General features: G+C 62.4%; 2 protein-coding genes across 2 annotated transcripts in view; one reads left to right on the top strand and one right to left on the bottom strand.

Annotated features, from left to right (window-relative positions):
* The window catches only part of ZBTB48 (zinc finger and BTB domain containing 48), a 6,763-nt gene extending 3,753 nt beyond the window's left edge, over positions 1-3,010 (top strand). Inside the window, exons 3-10 of the mRNA XM_006766755.2 lie at positions 1-10; positions 580-672; positions 1,018-1,104; positions 1,275-1,429; positions 1,796-1,932; positions 2,000-2,164; positions 2,507-2,595; positions 2,667-3,010. The exon at positions 1-10 is cut by the window's left edge and continues 102 nt beyond it. Of these exons, the coding sequence (XP_006766818.1) occupies positions 1-10; positions 580-672; positions 1,018-1,104; positions 1,275-1,429; positions 1,796-1,932; positions 2,000-2,164; positions 2,507-2,595; positions 2,667-2,957 (1,027 nt within the window). The 3' untranslated portion in view covers positions 2,958-3,010. The remainder of the gene's footprint in view (positions 11-579; positions 673-1,017; positions 1,105-1,274; positions 1,430-1,795; positions 1,933-1,999; positions 2,165-2,506; positions 2,596-2,666) is intronic.
* A 1,472-nt stretch (positions 3,011-4,482) lies between these two features.
* Positions 4,483-14,021, bottom strand: KLHL21 (kelch like family member 21; the record flags this gene model as incomplete). Its single annotated transcript, XM_006766825.2, has 4 exons — positions 4,483-6,522; positions 7,669-7,741; positions 11,257-11,662; positions 13,850-14,021. Coding segments are annotated over 4 exons (945 nt in total), but the record flags the coding sequence as incomplete, so codon positions are not given.
* Between the last annotated feature and the right edge of the window lie 2 nt (positions 14,022-14,023).

Genomic DNA, 14,023 nt, shown 5'->3' with positions numbered 1-14,023 from the left:
GAGCAGGTGCGTGGCTGGCCCAGGTGCTTGTGGGCGGGGCACGTGGCCTCCGTCCTGCCCCCGAGAGGGGCCCGCAGACTTAGATGGGACGGTCAGCGCGAGAGCTGCATGGTTCTTAGATGCCCTCAAGTTGGCTGCCTGGTATTACAGGTGGGGACACAGGTCCCAAGAGTGGAAGGGACAGCCCAGGAGGCATTTGGGGTTTGCCTGCCGGGCCCCTGGGCTTTGGAGAGGGGATACCTTGGTGGGGGGCTGCCTGCTGGGAAAGGCCACCTGGCCACTCCCTTCACCCCCTGGCGGGCCATGTGGCAGGGCAGCCACATCCTGCCCCTGTCTTCCTAGAGGCCTGTTGCCAGGCCAGGGCTGCAGGGAAGGCCGCCGGCCCCTGCCCCCAGCCTGCCGGGCCTGAGCGGGGCCTGGTGTGGAGGGTTTGAACAGTCAGGGTCAGGGCAGGCAGATTACGTGTTGCCCTCTCCCACCCTAGCGGCCCCCTCCTCGGGCAGACTCTTCCCAGCAGCGAGTGGAAGCCCGGGCAGAGGCCCCACTGATGCCGGCCCCGCTTGCCCCTCACACTGCCAGGTCTTCACATGCTCTGTGTGTCAGGAGACCTTCCGCCGGAGGATGGAGCTGCGGGTGCACATGGTGTCCCACACGGGGGAGATGCCCTACAAGGTCAGGCTCAGCCCGTCCCCAGGGCCGTGGGCCAAGGGGCAGCCCCAGGATCCCTCCCCCTGGGTGCCTTCCCCTTGCAGCTTCAAGGAGCCCACCTTCCCTGCCCATCCAGGGCCCCACACCTTCAGGCTGGGCCACTGGTCCTTTTGGGGCCCTTGTTTCTTTCTGTAGAGGGCAGGCTCAGCATCCCTGTGGGTGGGGTATGGGGCACCTTCCCAGCGTGTGCGTCACCCAGGTCAAGGGGCCTCCAGTGTCTCCGGCTGGGCCCTGCCCTCTGTCCCCCCAGTGCAGGGGTGGCCGGGCTGTGGTGCGGGCGGCCTCAGTGCCTGCGGCCTTGTCTTCCAGTGCTCCTCCTGCTCCCAGCAGTTCATGCAGAAGAAGGACTTGCAGAGCCACATGATCAAGCTGCACGGGGCTCCCAAGCCCCACGCTGTGAGTGCGCGGTGCCGAGGGCTGGGCAGCGCGCTCAGACGCTGGGACTGTAGCTGCCCCAGGGGTGGCTGTGCGGTTTCTGCCATGCGGGGTGTCCCGGGGGGTGCGGGCTCCTGGGCAGCCCCGCCCAGCCCTTACCTGCTCCCTCTGCCTGGCCCCTTCTGCCCCAGTGTCCCACCTGTGCCAAGTGCTTCCTGTCCCGGACAGAACTGCAGCTGCACGAGGCTTTCAAGCACCGCGGAGAGAAGCTGTTTGTGTGTGAGGAGTGTGGGCACCGGGCCTCGAGCCGGAACGGCCTGCAGATGCACACCAAGGCCAAGCACAGGTTGGGGTTGGCCCGTCTTGGCCCGGCAGGCAGAGTGCTGACACTGGGGTCAGAGCGCCCACCCCGAGTGTGGTGCCTGCAGGGGCAGCAGAGGGCCGAGCAAGTTTGCCAGGCAGCTGGGGGGAGGGGAGTCCAGGCTAAGACGAGGCCCTGTGCCTCCCTGGTCAGGAGTTGGCGTCCCCTTGCTGGCACTGCCCAGGCCCTCCTTCCCCAGGCCGCCCATCGAAGCCTCGGCCCCTCCAGTGGCTCAGGCAGCTGGCCCAGGCCTTGCTGTTTCCTTGGCTCGGGCCTGGGGGGCTCTGGGCTGCAGTAGTGTGAAGGGGGCCCTTCCCTCGGTGATGGCCTCTGTGTCCCCCACCTGGACAGGAACGAGCGGCCCTACGTCTGTGAGTTCTGCAGCCACGCCTTCACCCAGAAGGCCAATCTCAACACACACCTGCGCACACACACGGGCGAGAAGCCCTTCCAGTGTCACCTCTGTGGCAAGACCTTCCGCACCCAAGGTGAGGCCGGCCTGCCCTCCCCGTCCCGGGCCGGGGCCCCGCGCCTGACCCTCGTCTCGCCCCACAGCCAGCCTGGACAAGCACAACCGCACCCACACTGGCGAGCGGCCCTTCAGCTGTGAGTTCTGCGAGCAGCGCTTCACCGAGAAGGGGCCGCTGCTGCGGCACGTGGCCAGCCGCCACCAGGAGGGCCGCCCCCACTTCTGCCAGATCTGTGGCAAGACCTTCAAAGGTGCCTCACCCCCCCTTCCCTGCAAGCCCTGGCGGAGGGGAGGGCCCGGCGTCTGCATTGCTTGCCCCCCAGAGCCGGGGGGTCTCCCAGTCCCCATGGGAGGTCTGGGGGCTGCTATCCAGCAGTGATAACGGAGCAGGGCTCTCATTTAATCCTCGCCTCAAGCGGAGGGGGTGGCAGCTCCCGGGTCCTGTGCAGTAGTGACCTCGGGAGGCACTATAGATGGCAGGGCCCCAAGCAGCGGTTGGAAACCCAGAGGACTCCCAGCTCAGGGCAGGACCCCGTCACTTCCCTGTTTCCCGCCCTGCTAATGCCTCTCCTGCGGGCCCCTTCCCTCGTTAGCCGTGGAGCAGCTGCGTGTGCATGTCCGGAGGCACAAGGGCGTGAGGAAGTTCGAGTGCACCAAGTGTGGCTACAAGTTCACCCGGCAGGTAGGCCAGGGGTCACCTCCTCCTCCCCACCTCGGGCCTCCCAGCCCAGCCCTGAGCCCCCCAACTCCTAGGCCCACCTGCGGAGGCACATGGAGATCCACGACCGCGTGAAGAACTACAACCCGCGGCAGCGAAAGCTCCGGAACCTGGTCATCGAGGACGAGAAGGTGGTGGTGGTAGCGCTCCAGCCGCCGGCCGAGCTGGAGGTGGGCTCGGCCGAGGTCATCGTGGAGTCCCTGGCCCAGGGCGGCCTGGCCTCCCAGCTCCCTGCCCAGAGACTGTGCACGGAGGAGAGCTTCCCGGGCGTCATGGAGCCCTCGCTGCTCATCACAGCTGCCATTCCCGAGGACTGTGACTCGTAGCCTCCACCACAGCCCGTGCCGCGCCCTCAATAAACCACATGGCTTCGCACTCACTCGCTTGTTTCAGCCCGTCCAGCAGCTTGTCCCCGGGTGCCGCCAGGCTGCGCTTTCCCGGCCCCTAGAGGACCCTCTGCACCTGAGCCCAGCCCTTCCCACCTGGTCAGACTTCAGCAGAGGACACCCTGGTGGGGAATTTGGGGGCCAAGCCTGTGGCCCAGGATGCAGTCATCTGTCTCCCATCCCTCGTTCAGTTGGTTGTAGCATGGGAGCAGATCCCACAGGAACATGCCTCCCTGAGCCCTGGGGTCAGCCAGCCCCCCCACCCTCCACCCCCTGCCTCACGGGTTCAAGACTCCCGCCCAGGGAGAGTGCAGCCGAGCGTGATGGACCTGAGGAGGCCGGCGCATGGCTAAGCAAGCTCTGGACCCTGCCGGCCGCACACCACTGGGGAAAGGGCCCAAGGTGGGTAGGTTGTCCAGGAGGCCTGGGCGCAGACAAGGCCGGCCGAGCGTGAGAGCCCCTGCTCCTGTGACGTGGGGACAGGAGTGGGTGCTGCTCGTCATGGTGCGGAGGCATTGTTAGCGCTGCCCTGGGGCAAGTTACTAACGGCTTCATTCGGTCTTTTATGGGATTACTAACAGTACACGCTTCATAGATGGGATTAAGGGAGAGAGCCCCCATTTTGCTAGATAGCAACCCCCCAGACCTTCCCTGAGCTGGGGCTGTTCTCAGGACGGCCACTCCGAGCCTGGCAGCTGGCGGGCACCAGCAAGAGCTCCGACAGGCCAAACCTGCAGCCTCTAGTCCGAGCCCTGGAAGTCAGTGTCGCCTCCACCTCCCTCCAGCTGCCCCCAGGGGGGTATTTGGGAGGTGGTAGTGATGGTCGTGACCCTATGAGCCTGAGTCACACCGGAAGACCCTTCCTGGAGGGTTCCTGAAACGGCCCCGCAGCATGCCAAGTCCTGGGGTTTGAGGAACCCACCTCACCATCTTTCACTGCTTGGCCACTGGGGAGCTCAGGTAATGAGTTCAAGTGCAATGACTGACACCAGATGATGAGCCGCCTGGCAGCTGTACAGCAGGAGCGTTAAAAAGGCAAACTATGGCCTCAAAGCGCCCCTTCCCGGCGCAGGCACCGGCCTTTTCCTTGGGTTCAGAAGGGCCTGCGTTTCAGCAGAGCTGAGTGCTTCTGGGCCCCAAGAATCAGTCCTTCCCGGACACCCCCACCCAGGCCCAGGTTCACCCACTGCAGAGAGGATCAGGCTGGACTGGGGGAGGGGCGAGGGCGGGTGCCCACAGGCAGGCAGGGAGGCCTGGACACACGCCGGCTGAGTCCTCACACCTCATGGCCTTCTCCTCCACTTCACACCTTGTAGTCATTCAAGATGAGAAAGGGCCTGGAAAACTTTGCCCCTGGCCTTAGCATGAGCCCTGGCATGGCTCACTCTGCCCCTTGCCCAGCACCGGACCGCCTCATACGTGTGGCCTCCCAAGGTGCCAACAGAGTAAAGGCAATGACACCAAGTGTATAGGAAACATTTTTATTTCAAAAAGTATTGAAGGCGCCCTAAAACTGCAGCATTCTGGATGTGACATTTGCCTCCAGAACAGACAATAAATACGCACACCCACCCGCCCTCTGGGGCTGGCCCTGGGTGCCGACGGGAGGGTGACTAGAGTCATAAATAAGAGTAGTCAGGTCGGCATTCAATGCCACCCCCGAGCTCCCATAACTTAATGCATCTTGGAGATTGATACAAGGGTGTGCACCCCACAGTCCCACCCCGGTCCCCAAGTCAGTGTACATTCATCTGCAAGTGGTGGGGGCTTCCCAGCCTGAACCCTGTGCCGGGGGGCCCCCAGGGCAGGGAGCACACGTCTGAAGGCTCGTTCTGATGCCCAGACCCCGACATGCCCTCCCACAGTGCCTGACTCACAGTGGGGACGGCCCATGGGGATGGCAAGGGCTGGCTGTGAGCTGTGGCCGCCCAGCAGGTGTCTGGAACACGAGATCTAACCCACCGCGATGACCACACACAGCAGGGCCCAGCCAGCGGCCCTGGAGGCCACAGGCTTCCTCCCAGAACCGGTGCCACCGGCCAACGAAAGGGTCTGCAGTGGCATTTGTGAAGTGACGCTAACCCCTTCATCCGGTGAGAACATACGGAAATGGCCGCTCAGCAAACATTTCAATTTATCGCATGAGAAAACGCAAATACCTTCCTCACTGGACAGGAGACCAACTCCAGCAAAGCTGCGCCGGGGGCCGGAGGGACAAGCCCACGCAATCCACGAAAATGCTCTACCAGAGGGACATGCCGAGCCCGGGGGCTCCGACCTCCTGGATCCCACCCCCAAGCCACCCTGCAGAGGCCTGTGGACAGATCACAAATCACTAGCCCTGGCTCCCACTGCCTCTTAGGGCCAAACTGCCTTTCAAACCTTGCAAGCAACCACGAAGCCACACTGCCTGGGGCTGCTTCCGAGGCAGGATTCCGGACCACAGGCGAGGGCACTGTCCGCCTGGCTGGGCTTCGAAGACCGGCTCCCAGCGCCTCCCGGAAGGAGCCCGCCCTTGCACCTGCAGGCTTCTACCCTCTTGCATTGGGTCGAACCTGGAGAGGCCTCTGAGCCAGGGCGGAGGGCAGAGGAGGACATGCCAGCTGGTGGGGTGGGTGGGCAGCGACGCCAACATCAGGCTCAGCCCAGACGCACGGAGACACGCTCAGCAGGCCCAGGCTGCTCCCAGGCCACACCAGTCCCACCGCCCTGCGCCCCTGGTCTGAGCTCAGCTGCTGGAGGCCCATCCCGTGGGGATGTTTCTGTGCGTGACCCCCTTCATCCGGGAGATGGCGCCCCGGGATGCAGCCATCGCCTGCCTGATCCCCAGTGCGGCCTGCAGGAAGGCAGCCTCAGCCACTCTGACCCCCTCCACTCATGCCCCGGAGGCTCTCCTCCCCCGGAGGTGGGTGCAAGGGGGTGACAGTGGGGAGGGGGGGGGCGCAGGGGTGGTGGCCTGTGGGAGCCAGACATCCGTCGGTGAGGAGGCAGCTCTTCCTGGGCCCAGGGAGGGCCGTTCACAACTGGCGCCGCAGCTGTGACTCGGGTCTAGATGCAGTGGGTCCCGGTGTCGGACCCTGAGGCTTGCTCGGCAGCCCAAGAGCCAGGTTCCGCCTGGTGAGCCCCACCTGTCCTCAGGCACGAAGGAGGGGGTCGCCGCCCCCGAGGTGCTGGGTTACTGCATCGAGGCCCTCCCTGGGCCAGGCCGGGGCTAGTGCAGCTCCTGGGGGCGCTCCGGTGGCCGCTGGGGCTGGCCCACATCCATGTCGCTGGTGCTGTCTAGCTCAAAGCCACGTCCACCCAAGGGTGTCTGGGGCATGAACTGGCGGAAGATGCTGACGCTGCCGTGCCAGAAGGTGGGCTCCGGGAGCCGCCCCACCACGCTCCAGGCCCGAGTCTCAGGGTCATAGGCTTCTACCACATCCGAGAGTTCAAACGTGTTGTCATACCCGCCCGAGACGTACAGCTTCCCTCCGAGGACGGCCAGGCTGCCTCCCACGTGCACCTGTGGGTCAAGGGCGACAGGTGAGTGGCGGCAGTAGCCAGGGCCTGGCAGAGCCCCTGCAGTCCCACTCCATGGAGAAGGCGCCTGGGACCCTCAGGAGGGACGGCCGCGACACTTCAGGAAGTGACGCTGGGAGCCAGGACCGCCAGCACCCTTCCTGCACCCCACCTCGGGAAAGGCGCTCCCCGCCCAGGCCCTGCGGTGGTCAGGGGGCTGCAGAGGCGCCGAGTCTCCCTGGGAGCAGCACCGGCCTCTACGGCAGGTGCGACCGGTCTTCCCACCTTCCAGACGGGGAACTGAGCCTCTGGGACGACCTGAGACTAAGCTCCGAGCCACACGGCTGGGCCATCATCTTCGTGTTTTTTAAAAAATATATTTTATTGATTTTTTTTTTTTTTTTTACAGAGAGGAAGGGAGAGGGATAGAGAGTTAGAAACATTGACGAGAGAGAAACATCTATCAGCTGCCTCCTGCACACTCCTTACTGGGGATGTGCCCCTGACCAGAATCGAACCTGGGACCCTTCAGACCACAGGCCGACGCTCTACCCATTGAGCGAAGCCAGTTAGGGATCTTCCTCATGTTTGCTATGAGTATGTGTAGCTCACTTTGGGGAAAAACATAAAGTTAATTTCTTAAGGATAAAGATGTCAAGCTGTGATGTTGTAACCTGCGGCACGTGCCAGTCAGAGGTACCCCTGAGAGCAGGTGTGGAAATGTTAAGGAAGACCGAAAAGATGCAGGTGGGGTAGGTGGGTCTGGGACTAAGGAAATTTGCCCGAGTGGCCACTGCCTCTTGGCTCCATGACACTATCCGGCTCGGCACCTCACTCCTCAATGTGCAGAGAGAAGGGGAGACCCGATCAGGCAACAGCACCAGCACCGTGTGGGTGCCCTGCTCAGAGCACACAGCAGGCGCTCAGTAAATACAGTACCAAGGTCAGCCCCCAAAGACCTCCTGTCTGACCCTGTCCCCGCTGTTGTCAGCGTGCTCACTGGCACCAGCCACACTGAGCTGAGACCTTGTTCTAGGAACCAGGCTCGCCCTGCCCCAGGGCCTTTGCACGTGCGGTCTCTGGGGGACACTCTTCCCCAGTATGCTCTGTGCCTCAGGGCGGCCTATGCCTCCTCTGCAGGCAGACTTACCTGATTCATAGATGGGATCTTGTCCCATTCGTTCTTCGTGGGGTTATACACATCCACCTCGGCGGAGTCGTCCCTGTGGAGGGGAGGAGGGGAGAGTGGGTGGGAGGGGCTGCAGAGGAGGGTCCTCCAAGCCCCTCACCTTTGGGGACTCTTTGGTGCCATCTGACAGCCCATTACCTGTGGAGAGCGCCTGGGAAGGCACATGGGCATGTCTTTAATTATTGGCAGCTGAAGCCAGTGGCGTCGGCAAAGCCACGTCCTGGAAACACACTTTGCCAAAAGGCAGGAGTGTTGTCAGCTTGACCTTCAGCCCAGGTGCCAGGGGGAGGGTTTCATTATCTAAATCCAGCCAAGCACCGGGAATGAATACGACTCGGGTCCCCTAAGAACGCACATCATCTCCTTTGTCTTGACTTTTAGTAAAACTTCCTGTTTTTTTCTGTAGAAAATAAACTCGCTGTATTGGCTCTGGGTTCCTGTCCCTGTCTCCATCAGAGGACAGTGGTCCCACCCGGCCCCAGCTTTTTCCTTCGACCTCTTTGTCTCTTTCTTTCATTTTCTCAATCCCCAGCTGCCCCTACTCAGGAACTGGACCTCTCTCTGGCCGTGGAGCAAACAGACATATTTATAATCACCTAGTTGGACTCTAGCCCTGATTTCAGGCCCCACCCCCACCTCTGGCCTGGGTCCCGAGGCCAAAAGCCAGCCTTCCTCCCTAAACCCTCAGGTGCCTAACCCTTTCCCCAGCACCCAGCACGAACCCAACCCACTGCCCTCCCCTCGCTGCAGCCACACTGGCTTCAGATCTTGAACTTCTCGGGGTTCTTCCCACCCGCCTCCTACTCGTCCTTCCAGCTTGGACTTGGGCCACCTCTTCAGGACAGTCTTCCGTGGCCGACCACGCGATCGCGCACCCCCACGCGGCCCCGACAGATCCTCGACCACCGCCTCACCTCTGCTGTCAGCCCCTACCCCACCCCGTTCACTGTGCGTCCTCAGTGCACAGCAGGGGAACCACGGCTACAGGAAGGAAGGTGCCCCCGAGCTACCCTTCCCCTTGGAGTCACCCTTATTAAAGGCTCCAAGACACAGTCGTGAAAAGCAAACTCTCCCCAAAATAGAAGGACCGCAGACAAGGCATCGGCAGGTGGGCCAGTAGGTGAGTGTGTGAGGCCCTGCAATAGCGGCCACGGGCACCTGTAAAGAGGGGCTGGCCGGTTCCATCAAGCTTACTCATGGATCCCAGAAGTCTGCGTTTCACACTTTTCACATGTCAGAAAACGGTACTCTAGCCCGGCCGGGGTGGCGCAGTGGTTGAGCACTGACCCAGGCGCCCGTCAGGGCACATACCCGGGTTCGGGCTCGATCCCCATTGAGGGTGCGCAGGAGGCAGCCAACAGATGTCTATGTTTCTCTCTCCCTCTCCCTTCCTCTCTCTGAAATGAACAGAAACATAGTTAAAAACAAAATAGCTTTGATTTTCCCCCTCAAGTTACTTCAAAATGTAAAAGCCATTCCTACTTTGTGGCCCGTACATACCCTGGTAATTAATCCTGGAGCCAGCGGGCTGTCCGCCCCGAGCAGCAATGCACACCCTGCAGCCAGACGGGACCAGGCGGGACAGTGTTGCCAGCCCCTTCCTCTGCAGGCCCCCAGCCAAGGAGCCGCTGAAATGGGGACCAAGGTGGACAGGGCTGGGGGGGTCACTAGGGGGGGGGCCCTGCTCACAGCCAGGACAGGAGCAGGCATGAGATGTGCCTCGACACGGCAGCCGCCTCCCTGGGAAGACACCTTCAGGAGCTGCCCCATAGGTAGTGTTTTGAGCAGGGGGCATGTGGTCCATGGGGCACCAAAGGGCATGACAGGGTGGCTCTGTGACCAACATTCAAGTGCATCAGACCAGGCGCTGCATGCACTCAGGCGAGTCACAGCCAGACCCAAGGACAACCGGCTGCCTTTCCTGACCACTCACTCTCTCAGCTGGGCTGGGGCTGGGGGGCAGAGCTGTCCCCCACCCACTCCACACACTTAGGTAAACCCTTACAAAGGCTAACAATGCGGAGGCACCCACGTGGGGCGTTTGGGTAACGACAAGTGACTGAGACCAGGGGGAGCGCGCAGACCCGGCCTTGGGCACACCTGGCCCTGGGACCACGGGGCGGAGGACATTCTCAAAGGCATGCAGCCTGGAGAGCCTGCGAGGCTGGCACGCTGATAAGTTGTATTTATAGCCTCTCCACCCCTCGGAAGACACCCACCCCGACTTCAGGGAGGGAGAGCTGGGGGAGGGGTCAGATGTGTCTGTAAGAGGACCCGGGGCTGGCGACATTCCAGGGCTTTCTCAGAGCCGCCCCCAGGCTCCTGCCCACGGAGATGCCTGGCCCCTCGGCCACGTGCAAGCAAGGCCACCTGCCTGAATGCTCATCGGAAAGCCCGGGGAGAGGGGAGTGGCAGCTCAGATGGGGGGAGCTTCTGAGGCTCCCAATTCAAAGCCCCAGCCCGAAGGGGGACAGAGGGGACACAGGGGCGTGCTGTTCATACCGCCCCCTTCCCTCCTGGTCCGTGTGTTCAGGATGGCTCCAGGCCAGGGAGGGGAGCAGTAGGGACACAGCACAAAGAGGCTGTGCGCAGCGGGCAGGGGGTGCTGGTGCCGGGATGCCCATTAGGCGGTGGCATGTGGCAGTGACTAGTCACCGAGATCTGCGGGTGCTGCCATGCTGCAGTGGCTCCACACGGGGACCTGGGCACCCTCGGTTCACACCTGGTGCGACCACGGGAGGCCTGTGGCAGTAAGTCCCCCACCCTGCAGGCCTTTTGCCACCTGTGAAAACGGACCACGATGGGGCCCCACCATGCAAACGCCCGGCCCGGGAAGCAGGCGGCACAGCGTTCGGCGAGCCCAGGCCCCAGCGTGCGCTCCCACTGTCGCCATCCTCACAGGCAGCAGCCTGCTACCAGCTCCCTCCCATCCTGAGCGGCTGCCGGACCTTGGACAACAGCATTCATTAGGCCAAAGTCGTGGGCCCTCCCGGTGCCAGGCCAGGGGAGGGGACAGACCCAGAACCGGCAAATGCGCACTGGACACAGACAAGGGAGCGGGCAGTCCAGCCACCTGGCCGCTGGCACCTGGAGGCAGGCCCCCACCTGCCTGAGTGGGGTGGACACTCTGCTCGGTGAGCAAAGGGTCGTTCTGTCAAGACCACACGTTCCCCAAAGTCTCGAGTGTCCACAAAGGGTCCCCTGGTCTGTCTAAGATTCAGAACCCCTCAGATGGTCAGGGTCCTTCCAGCGAAGGCCGTGCGGGAGGAGCCGGGGCCTTCGGGGCTCCCCCAGGTGGGAGTCCAGGCAAAGGGCTCCTTTCATTTAGCGCCTAGAAGGTCCCTGGAAGGACCTCGCTCCACCACACCCGGGACCCCTCCACTATGAAAACCTGGAAGCCACAGAAGCTGCCGTCAGAACAGAGGCTGCGGGTCAGAAAGACCAGCCCCGGACCCCAACCCGGCCTCGTCCATGAGGCGAGAACAGGGACGATGCGCTTCGCACGGGGCCTGGTGAGAGCGCGCCGTGGCCTTGGCCCCTGGGACTCACCTGATGAAATACATGAGTCCGTTCAGAGTCACTGTCTTGGGGGCAAACGACCAGGGCGGAAGCTGGCCACAGGCCACCAGTGACCACAGGTCCGTGTCTGGGTCGTAGCACTGCATCACCATGGTGTCCTTGCCGGCCAGCGAGCCGATGGCGTAGAGCCGGCCGCGGCAGGCCGTGGTGGAGCAGTTGTCCATGGGGTACGTCATGGGCTGCAGGGCCTCCCAGGAGTCGGTGGTGTGGTCGTAGCGCTCCGTGCTGTCCGCGGCCACCACGTACAGCAGCCCGTCCAGCACGGAGGAGCTGTGGTACTCGCGGGCCTTGAGCATGGGCGCCACCTCCGTCCACTCATTCACGCTCGAGTTGTACCTCCACACGCAGTCGTACAGCCTGGAGCCATCGGACCCACCTGCCAGGACACGCACAGCAGAGGAGTCAGTCCCTGCCCGCTGGGGTGAGTCACCCACCTACACCTTCCCGAGCTCCCCAGAGGGCATCTCCAGGGGAGGAATGAACCTCCCGGCTTTGATGTAAACACACGCCCTCCTGCACTGTAAATGCCCAGGCCAGGGGCTCCCTGCCGCGGCTCAAGCAATGCAGACGCTGACCACTGCTCACCGCCCGAGACGCGACGGCCGGGCTTCATGCCACAAAAACACCACCGAATCTCTGCGGCTGAGCAAAGGCCCTGGGGCCACGATTCTAAGAAAACAACCTGGGTCTGGACCCCACGTACACATCAAGCACCTCAACTGGACCAGGGCATCAGGTCTCAGAGCCGGTCCTCCTGGGGACACGGCATGGGAGTGGTGTGCACGGGGGCTTGTTCACCAGAGTCCAGGCTGCCTGGCCACCCCCTAAGCAAGGCCGTGCAGAAACAGCGGAGAGGAAACCCACTTCATGCCGCAGCAGGCGACCCAACACACAACGTCACGCCCGATGGACTTCCAGCTCCAGTTCCTGATTTAGGAAAAAGTCATCAAGTTGTACAGACACAGGGCGGGCAAAAGTGGGTTTACAGTTGTATCACTTTCCAACACAATAACTACTAAATAATGGCGAGAACAAATTTTCACACGCAGACAACTGTAAACCTACTTTTCCCCACCCGGTATACACATACTCAGTTCTGTCTACATTTCAAAAAAGAACTGACTGTAATCATGACGTAAACGAGTCCACCCAGGACCCAGGACCTCGCCTGACCCCAGGGTGGAGGGACCCCAGGACCCAGGGGCTGCGTTCCCTGCCCCCGAGGCTGGCGCCTGTGGCGGAGCAGACAGGACATTCTATCCGGCCGTGGCCCTGAGCTTTTTAAAGGGAGAAAACAACTCGGGTAAATGCGTCCGCGTGCGGCAGGCCTTCTTCCTTCTAAGGGAGAACTGTGTGCCCAAGGCAGCTGAGGCGCTTTCTCTCCTGTGAAATTCCCGACAGGCAGCTGCTAGGAATGACCGCCACCTGTCTACACCCAGAGGATTAGCTGCTCAGCTGGGGCATGTAGGCAGGGTGTGTGGAGGTAGGCCAGTCTGACCACTTTGGGGAGGGAGTTCCCCCGCCAGGCATGGGGTGGGGGGCACGGTTCCCAAACGCAGGGCCAACCTCAGATTGCAAAGGGACCGATTCTGGGAGATGGCAGCAGAGGCTGGACCCCGAGCTGCAGGTCAGGAAGCTGTGGCCACGGAGTGGAGTGTGTCCTCAGGCCGGGATGCCTCCCACTTGTCTGCTCAGGGCCCGGCAGGGACACTGGCCGTCTCAGAGCTGACTTTCTCCCGTGTGCCAGGCCCAGCCCACGGCCTCACCGAGGGATCCCAGGCCTCAGCGGGCGGAGTGCACACCCAGCGGGCTTCTTTCCTTATATAGCCCTCGCGGAGACCACCCCTCCTCACCCCAGAAAGGAGGTAGCCTCCTGTTGGAGCCAAGATTTATCCTCAATAAAAAATTTGGGAGAAGCCCAATGCGGACCCGCCCAGCGTGACTCGGCAGTGTTTTGGGGTTTGAGCCAAGTAACTGGAAGAAAACCTCTTAGCATGTGACTGTGTTTACAGTCATTGGGCAGAGAGCAGCCTAAACACCATGTGACCCACAGCTCAGCCCAGGTGCAAGGCCAAGGGAGCCTAGTCAAGGGTGACCAAATGCGAGCCTCCGCGGCCTTGGAGGCTGGGCCGGGAGAAACCCCCAGGAGGGGGAATGGATGTGTCACAGGGCGTCGGCCCCAGGCCTGTCGCTGGATTCCTTAGGGAGAAGAGAGCACCCACTGTGCGGGGTGAATGCCCGGGTATCTCCCAACCAAATGGGGGGAGTGGCACTTCCTGGGGAAAAGAGTGGGCTCCCCAGACAGGCCCCGCAGCGCCGAACAGAAACCCACAAACAGCTGTGTCCCGCTCACACAAGAGGCCCTTCTTCTATGTTGAAAGTACCGGCTTAGAAGAGAACCGCAGTCCAGCTCGAGGGGCTGAAGTGACCGCTGGGCGCGGGCCCAGGTTCGGTGGGTTTCTCCATAAGGTAGACTTGCTCCCGCAGGGGCGCAGGAGGCCAACCCCGGAGACCACTGCCGCGGGGTCGGCCAGCTCGGAGTCCTCCCCACCAGCCCACTCACCCGTCACGTAGATGTCGTTGCCAAGCGCCACGATGCTGTAGCCCCCGCCCAGGTGGTCTGGGAACTCGGCCAGGTAGCGCCACTGGCCCGTCTGCGGGTTGTAGCAGTCGACGGTGACCAACTCGTCGCAGTCCTGGTCGCAGCCGCCCACGAGCACGAGGATCTCGGCGAGGC

Source organism: Myotis davidii, unplaced genomic scaffold (genome assembly GCF_000327345.1).
Source record: "Myotis davidii unplaced genomic scaffold, ASM32734v1 scaffold299, whole genome shotgun sequence".
NCBI lineage: Eukaryota > Metazoa > Chordata > Mammalia > Chiroptera > Vespertilionidae > Myotis > Myotis davidii.
This window is presented reverse-complemented; position numbering and strand designations above follow the sequence as displayed.